This window comes from Charadrius vociferus, unplaced genomic scaffold (genome assembly GCF_000708025.1).
Source record: "Charadrius vociferus isolate BGI_N301 unplaced genomic scaffold, ASM70802v2 scaffold163, whole genome shotgun sequence".
Taxonomy (NCBI): domain Eukaryota; kingdom Metazoa; phylum Chordata; class Aves; order Charadriiformes; family Charadriidae; genus Charadrius; species Charadrius vociferus.
In genome coordinates, this window is record NW_009648332.1 from 2,702,705 (window position 1) to 2,710,673 (window position 7,969).

General features: G+C 40.3%; 1 protein-coding gene across 1 annotated transcript in view; it reads left to right on the forward strand.

The window, feature by feature from the left end:
- ECHDC2 (enoyl CoA hydratase domain containing 2) overlaps positions 1-6,140 on the forward strand; it is a 6,343-nt gene extending 203 nt beyond the window's left edge. The window contains exons 2-9 of the mRNA XM_009884613.1: positions 466-553; positions 1,098-1,184; positions 2,407-2,499; positions 3,132-3,188; positions 3,590-3,777; positions 4,251-4,301; positions 4,623-4,670; positions 5,877-6,140. Of these exons, the coding sequence (XP_009882915.1) occupies positions 466-553; positions 1,098-1,184; positions 2,407-2,499; positions 3,132-3,188; positions 3,590-3,777; positions 4,251-4,301; positions 4,623-4,670; positions 5,877-5,954 (690 nt within the window). The 3' untranslated portion in view covers positions 5,955-6,140. The remainder of the gene's footprint in view (positions 1-465; positions 554-1,097; positions 1,185-2,406; positions 2,500-3,131; positions 3,189-3,589; positions 3,778-4,250; positions 4,302-4,622; positions 4,671-5,876) is intronic.
- Positions 6,141-7,969: the final 1,829 nt, after the last annotated feature.

The following is a 7,969-nucleotide window of genomic DNA, read 5'->3' on the forward strand; positions in this document are numbered from 1 at the left end:
GAAGAAAAAGAGATCGGGATATGGCTGTACTGCAGTAACTTCAGATGAGGACTGGACAGAGATGTTGGAGTTATTTAAGTTCACTAGCTCAGAAGCAAGTTAATGTCCTTACTTGCATAATTTCAGCAAAAACATACTTATTGTCAGACCTTAACAGATCGTTTGTTCAAGGTTGATACAGGACAGGAAGGCACACGCCTGGGCAGGAAGGGGAGTTTAAGGTACAGCGAAGGTTTGTCTCTGAATGGAAGAAAAAAAGAGATGGGGAAACGTGTCGTTCTGAGGCTGTCACGGAAGGATCCTGCTGGCTCCACATATGATTTTTGGGAAATTCCTGGCACCCGCAGGGGGGTGGGGGGAAAAAAAAGAAACTTTCGTTATAGATTAGGAGCTTGCTATAATTTCAGTATATGCATCCATATGCTTAAAGTTTTTCTTCTCTTATTTGTACTCCCTCCCTCATAGCTGTTCAGCATTCTGGAACAACTCCGCTTTGATGAGAAGGTTCGCGTGGTGGTGTTCAAGAGTGAGGTGAAAGGTGTATTTTGTGCTGGTAGGTAACAACAGCTCTGCGAACTATTGTTAAAACAATTTGATGGCTCTTATGGCTGTGTGCTCATCAAAGCGTGCAGAAAAGCAGTTGCCTGCTACAAGCAAAAACGGGTTGGCTTTTATGTAGCAAATAACAAACACCTTCTTCTCTTTTACCTGTCTGCCTCTCAGCTTCAGCGATGAAGATGTGTTTAATGAAGAGCCACACAGGCTGCATGGTGCTGCTGTTTGTTTCCCATTTATAACCATCTTCAAGCACAGATGCCTCTGCTGTTGAAGTCCTTGGTTTCCAGTTTTATGGGTTATCGTCCTTACATACAATGATTTCTGCTCCTCTGTGAAACCTGTTCAAAGGGCACAGAGGAGCACCCTAGCCACTGCTCCAGCCCAGATGGCCACACTCCAACTGCCACTGACCGTACTTAACCCGAACACTGTATTTCAGGACTTCTGAAATGGTCTGTCCCCTGAGAGGGACAGGAGAAAACACAGTTCAGATGTCTTTTCCCCGTTCCTGGATTCTAACCTTTCTCTCCTCTGTTTAGGTGCAGATTTAAAGGAACGTGCGAAGATGGATGATGCAGAAGTTGGACACTTTGTTAAAAGGCTGAGAAATCTCATGGATGAAATAGGTAAACAATTATCTCGGTTGAATATTTGTCCTAGACTGCCTGAGACATTTAGAAATGCTTCAGGAGGGGAAGGTGCTAGCCCCAGCAGGTTATCCATTTTGGAATAGCTTCCCAAATGGCTCCAGCTTATGCCTGAAACAAAGATCTGATTAGAATGAAATACCAGCTACCCTCCTGCTGCTCCAAGGACAAGAGGCATTTCAGTACTGCCTTTTCCATGATGAAGAGCAGCGCGTGCGCACACACACACACACACACACACACTAAGTACCTTGCATAACAAAGCATGCTATATGCAGTTATATGGAATCCTTGGGAGACAGTGCTAGAGAAAATGAGCTGTGTTGGTTGTCCCACTTTCACTACATGCTCCGAAGCACTCATGGTATGGTAATGACCTGAAAACATGGATTTGCATCTCTGAATGGATTTGCAAAGTGGATTTGTTAAATGTCAAGGTTTTTGTGCCTACAACTCCCCTGCCCCCTTTTTTTTTTTTTTTTGCGAAAAGAAAATGGGCTTCTGCAATTGATTTTCTTCCCCTATTTATGAATTATTCTGCTCTCGCTAGAGAGGAATACCAAAGTGGAATCTGACTAAAATACCAATCAGAATTGCAGTAATTAAAAACCAAACAGCAGTGTGGAGAGAATGACCCTGTCTCACAAACTACAGAAGCAGTTGGGGGGGTGAGTGTAGTTACAGCACAGAATAGCACACTGAGGTCTGCTTGCAGCCGCAGCTGTATTTAAAAAGGTATCTTACCAAGCAGCTCATCTCCAGGTACCTCAGGTTCCTCAACTGTGAGGTGACAACAGTGTTCACCGAGTTCAGGAGCCTTGGCTAACAGAAGCACCAGAAAAGCAGATCCTTGTAACGGCGCCTAGAGATGGTGTCTTTGTTTTGACTGTTTGAACTGCAACAGCTGGATATTCACATCATAAATTTGCAAGGAGACAATTCATCCTGTTTTGTGTTGCGGTACTTTGTATTTGCATGTAAGAAGAATGTTTTGCATTCTTACAAAGAAGGGAGAAGTCCAAAAAGACAGTTTCTACTGTTTACAGACAGTCAGAAAGTTTGTGGCAGAAGAAAATGAATTCCTGAGCGATTTTGAATTTGAGAACTACTAAAAGCTTTAGAATTTAAGCATTTAAATCTCAGAAGTGAGTGGAACAGAACTTCTGGAACAAAACTATATAATCTGTATTGTCTCCTCTAGCCGCCCTGCCTGTACCCACCATTGCCGCAATAGATGGCTACGCGTTGGGTGGTGGACTGGAACTGGCGTTAGCTTGTGACCTTCGAGTAGCAGGTTTGTGTGTTGCCTAATGTAGGATTCTTCTTGTAATTGGTGACTATATTTTAAAGAGAACTTAGACGCATGATAGCTGACTGTTAATGTAATCCAGTAGGCTAAGAGAGGAACTTAGTTCAGGAAATGAGTAGGCGTTTGTCCCGAAATTGTGACATTTAGTTACTATTGGGAAAGCAGTTTCTGTGCTTAAAAAGTAAAGCCTATTTTTAGACAAGATCAGGATTTCTTCAGAAAACTATTGGTAGTATTAAATACTTATTATGATGTAATGTTGAATCAGCACTCTGGCTAGATTTAACCTTCCCTACTTAAATCAGTTTGGACTTGAAGACTTCATTCTTCAGTTTCCATCCTTCCATCCATTCCATTTCATCTAGTATGGACCCAAGGTTCATTTTTTCTGGATAAAATTGCTACATTAGGGGTAAGCAGCCATACTACACACGCCTCATCTGACTTGAGATGGACATTGATTAAGCAGTGCAGTATTCAAACTTTCTAGCTAGCTACCCAGAGAAATGGAGTTCCAGTTCAGTATTGACAGTTTATGTTTTTATTAATCAGTTCAGTAGGGAAAATTTGTAGTTATACAAATCAAAAAGTAAATAAATGCTTTTTTTGTTTAATAGCTTCATCAGCTAAAATGGGCCTTATTGAGACCACAAGAGGGCTTCTTCCTGGAGCAGGTAACCTTCATTAAATCGTCAGTCGCTTATTTCCTCAGGTGTATGGGAAGTATTTTGCCATTAGAGCATTTTAAATGTTTTGAATGTAAATTAGAAGTAGCATCTTACAGTGACCCAAGAGATCTGAGTCAAGACTTCTGTTCCAAGCCCCATCTTGGACTTGCTATGTGTGTAGGAAAGTCCATTTATACCTTTTCCTGTTTATCAAAATAATGAAAAGGATGCTGAAGCCTTTCAGATGCCTCACAAAGTGTTGACATACTCAGCTAGTAGTCATTAAAGAAACATGTGATCTTTTTATCATTTTTTTTTCAAACCTCCTTGCTATATACGGAAACAAAATATTACTGGGTTTTGCGCATTTCTCAAATGGAAAACGGTGGTTTTGCTGTTGTCATAAGGTGGAACCCAGCGCCTGCCCAGATGTGTTGGAATAGGTCTTGCAAAAGAACTCATTTTCACTGGGAGACAGGTTGACGGACAACAAGCCTTCTCAATGGGATTAGTAAATCACGCAGTGCCACAGAACAGTGACGGAGATGCAGCGTACCAGAGAGCATTAACTTTGGCTAAAGAAATCCTTCCTCAGGTAAGTGTAGTACTCATGTGGTGGGTGTAAAAAAGGCATTTCTGCTTTCCTTAAGAGAGAGCAAACAAATAATTGAAATTTCTTTGCATGAAATATTAAAGTCTTCACTCATGATGTTTAGGTCTCTTAACTCCATCCTTTTTTGCGAACGCGGTTTCTGTGGGAAGGAGTGTTAATCCAGCTGCTTAACCCAGAGGACAGTTTTACTTCCCAGTTGTGGTTATGCAGACCCGCAGGACACATTGAAACCTTGCACCGTTTACATCTATTAATTTTAGATAACACCAAATTGTTTTTTAAAAATACTTATTAACTTAACTGCAAATTTCTGTAGACTAAAAGGTCATTTGGAGCTAGGATAATGATAGAACTACACAATTATGAGCCAATGTGGCTTTAATTATTTTTAAATGTTTATTGTAGTTTGGTTTCCTTGTTTGTGTTGTTTTGTTGTTTTGTTTTTTTTAATAAAGGCTCCATTTGCTGTGAAAATGGGAAAACTGGCAATAAACAGAGGAATGGAGGTAATTATTTTATTTTCACTGAAATGAAGCAGACTGGCAACTCTTCTAAACATTTTTACTTTAGTAATTTATAACAGATGAGTTATAATCCTTGTTTAGACAAGGCATTTAAAACCATTTCAGGGGTTTTAAAATTTTCTGTAAAGACAAAATTAACAGGGCAGGATTTTTTTTTCCACAGATGTAGTTCTAATACACTGTAGTTCTAATACAGGAGTGAAGGTCACTCACTACAAGTGAATGTTTATTGATTTGGGGACTCTGAAGTAGTTTTGAGGGCTGTACTTCAGGCAAATCTCACGCTTTCCCTCTCCTCCCCAGGTTGACATTGCATCAGGGATGGCTATTGAGGGGATGTGTTACGCCCAGGTAGGGTTACCTTCAAAAATACATTCCTGAAAGGAACAACTGTACATTTTTCTAAAGCCAGATATTCATAGAATCATGGAATGGTTTAGGTTGGAAGGGACCTGGAAGATCACAGAGTTCCAACCCCCCTGCCATGGGCAGGGACGCCTCCCACCAGCCCAGGTTGCTCAAAGCCCCATCCAGCCTGGCCTTGAACACCTCCAGGGATGGGGCAGCCACAACTTCTCCAGGCAACCTGTTCCAGTGCCTCAGAGTGAAAAATTTCTTATTAATATCTATTCTAAATCTACCTTCTTCCAGTTTGAAGCCATTCCCCCTTGTCCTATCACTACATGCCCTTGTAAAAAGTCCTTCCCCAGCTTTCCTGTAGGCCCCCTTTAGGTACTGGAAGACCACAATAAGGTCTCTGTGGAGCCTTCTCTTCTCCAGGCTGAACAACCCCAACTCTCTCAGCCTCTCCTCATAGGAGAGGTGCTCCAGCCCTCGGATCATCTTCATGGCCTCCTCTGGACCTGCTCCAACAGGTGCATGTCTTTCCTATGTTGGCGGCTCCAGAGAAAGCCCAAAGATTCAGTGTCCCCTTATATTCTCCTCTTTATAAAGGAACACTAGCAGCTAAATCCAAAGCTTTGAGAACACGGTTGAGTGCAGTTCCAGGTATTTGTTTCGGAATATTAACTGTTGTGTCATACCTAGCTGCTTCTCTCAGCCTGCCTGGGACCAAAGTCCTTCTTTAAATACCCTTCTGTCTGAAGTAATTGTATATTCTTAGTTTCAACAACATGCTAATTATAGAATGACTTTACAAATGGTTCAACAAATTAAAAACCAGATTCCTCCTGTAGTCATTCTTTCTGACATGTTTTGAGAGCATGCCCCTTTCTCAGCTAACGGAACAATGTAACTGCTGTGTCTCTCACTGTATTTTAAGATGGTAAAATATTCAATTTACGGAAAATTGTTTTCTTGCACAGTTCTGTGGTCTATGGTCTTTGTCTTAGATGCTTTGCTTGTGATTTATAGTACAACCCAGTCTCTTTATTTTCCTAATTGCAAAATGCAGAAGGCGGGACTTCATCATTGAAAGAAAAGCAATCTTAGTGTTGGACCACTACTAACTAGTCAGTACTTAAAAATGCATCAGACTTGTCAATGAAAGATACAACAATTTTTTTTTCCTTTTTTTTTTTTTTATTTTAAATGTAGAATATTCCCACAAGAGACCGTCAGGAAGGGATGGCTGCCTTCAGGGAGAAACGACCACCTCAGTTTATTGGCAAATAATGCTTCCTGGCTTCCCCTTGATTTTTTTGAAGGTAAAGGAAGACGGAAGAGGGCCCACTGATTTCTTGGGATTACTTTTAGGACTGCATTTTGTATACTTCACTCCTTGCCTTGGACTATAATTCTGAATACTCCACTGGATCATTTTGCTGGAAGAATTCCCAAATAAAGATTTAACTTTTTAAAGTGCTTACATCTTAAGTCAGTGGTTATAGCTGTCAAACAGATGTGAAGTAACAAGTGTGGAGAAGTAAAGTTCACCATAAGCAAATTAAAAAAAAAACCAAACCAAAAACCAAACCCAAACACAAGCTGCATCTAAACATTGGTATGAAAGAGAAAAAAAAAAAAAAAAACAAACAAGTTAACTTACAAAGAAGAAAATCTTCCTATGCCTGTGTCCCATTATCAGTGCTCTTCCACCTAATCAGGCAAACAAGCACTATTAACACAGAGCAATGGTGTTTCACCCCAGATCTGTTGTGAATAGTGCAAAACATGGAGCTGTCACTCCAGTCAACTGAACTTACAGCTCTTTGGTATCAGTGCTTGAGAAAAGACAAGGCCTAGATGTGCATGTATGTGTGGCCACCACATCAGTCTATACCAGACATCTCAGGCATGTCCCCTCTCTCCCATCACCTGTTTTTCCTCTGTTGCCTGACTGGAAGTTGAAGTTTTGTTCTCCCTCTGCTTAGAGGTTCTCCAGCACTGAGATGCGCCACACAATTTAGCATCACAGCTTCTTACTTCCCTAGACTAGGACTTTCAAGCAAAAGTGAATTAGCATTGTTAGAGAAATGTATTTTTAGTAAACATAGGTTACCAAAACATACTTGCAAGATCTGGCTTACCACATTGGAACTGGGTGTCATTTCATGCTATGATAGTCTCAAAGCAAACCACAATTTCACTTGTGCCAGAAGTTAACCCAACAATTCCATAGGTGAGCTAACCTTTCCAGATTATATACGTACAAGTTTCCTATGAAAGGATCTGCAAAGGTAAAGCAGAGTCATGGTCTTCAGCCTTCACAAAAAAAAAGATGGCAAATACCACAGGTGAAATACAAGAGTCAAAGTTGCTTCCGGAATTATTCTACCCTGGCAAGACGACTTGGAGCTGCACAGGAATGTGAAAAGACCTTTCTGTAACTGGCACATGCAAGTAAATTTAGTGGATTTATACCTTGTAGGAATTCCTACTTTCCCCCTTAAAAGAATTCTGCTCACTGTTTGTTTGCCTGCATGTGGGAACAAAATAAGAAGGGTACGGAAAATTATGTACAGTCTCTGTGCTTGCTGGTTGCAGAGCTTCATGAAGTGATGCCTTCACCATCAGGACTGATGTTCATTTTGTGCTGCGTGTAGTGAATTTTTTTCTTTTTTTCCCCCACTTTTACTTAAGATGCTTCAGCAAGTGCCCCTGTTATTAGGAAAAACCAGTACTGTAAGGACAGATGTCATCTTTATTTTAAAATCTTGTAGTAATTGATTTATATTCATTCTATTAACACCAATTGTGACAAAGTTTTGTGTCCCATCTCACGTAACAGAAATTTCACAGCAGAAGTCCCATAGCAGACATCTCAGACGGGTGGTGGCCTGGCAGGCCATTTTTTAAACCACCTTCATAATTCAAAGCTACAACCAATTTAATTTCTTTCCGAATCAAGAAAACGGTATATAACCAGATACACACATGAAAATGATAGTAGCCAAATGATACCTTCGTACAAAAAGCAATTTACAACATTGATTAAATTACTGGATCAGTACCTTTTGAAGTTGCTGAAATACACAGTAACTAGATTACTGAATAGTAGAGGTGATGTTTTTATTTGAAGGATGGGAGTTGGGAGAGGGAAGGAGTTAAAAATAGTAAAATATGGTAATTGTGAAGAAGCCATCCCTGCTAGTAAGCTACCAAACGTAAGTTTTCTTTATAAACTCAATTACCAATATATTTACAGAAGAGTCTCTGAATATCAATCAGTTGCCATGGAAATGTGGAAA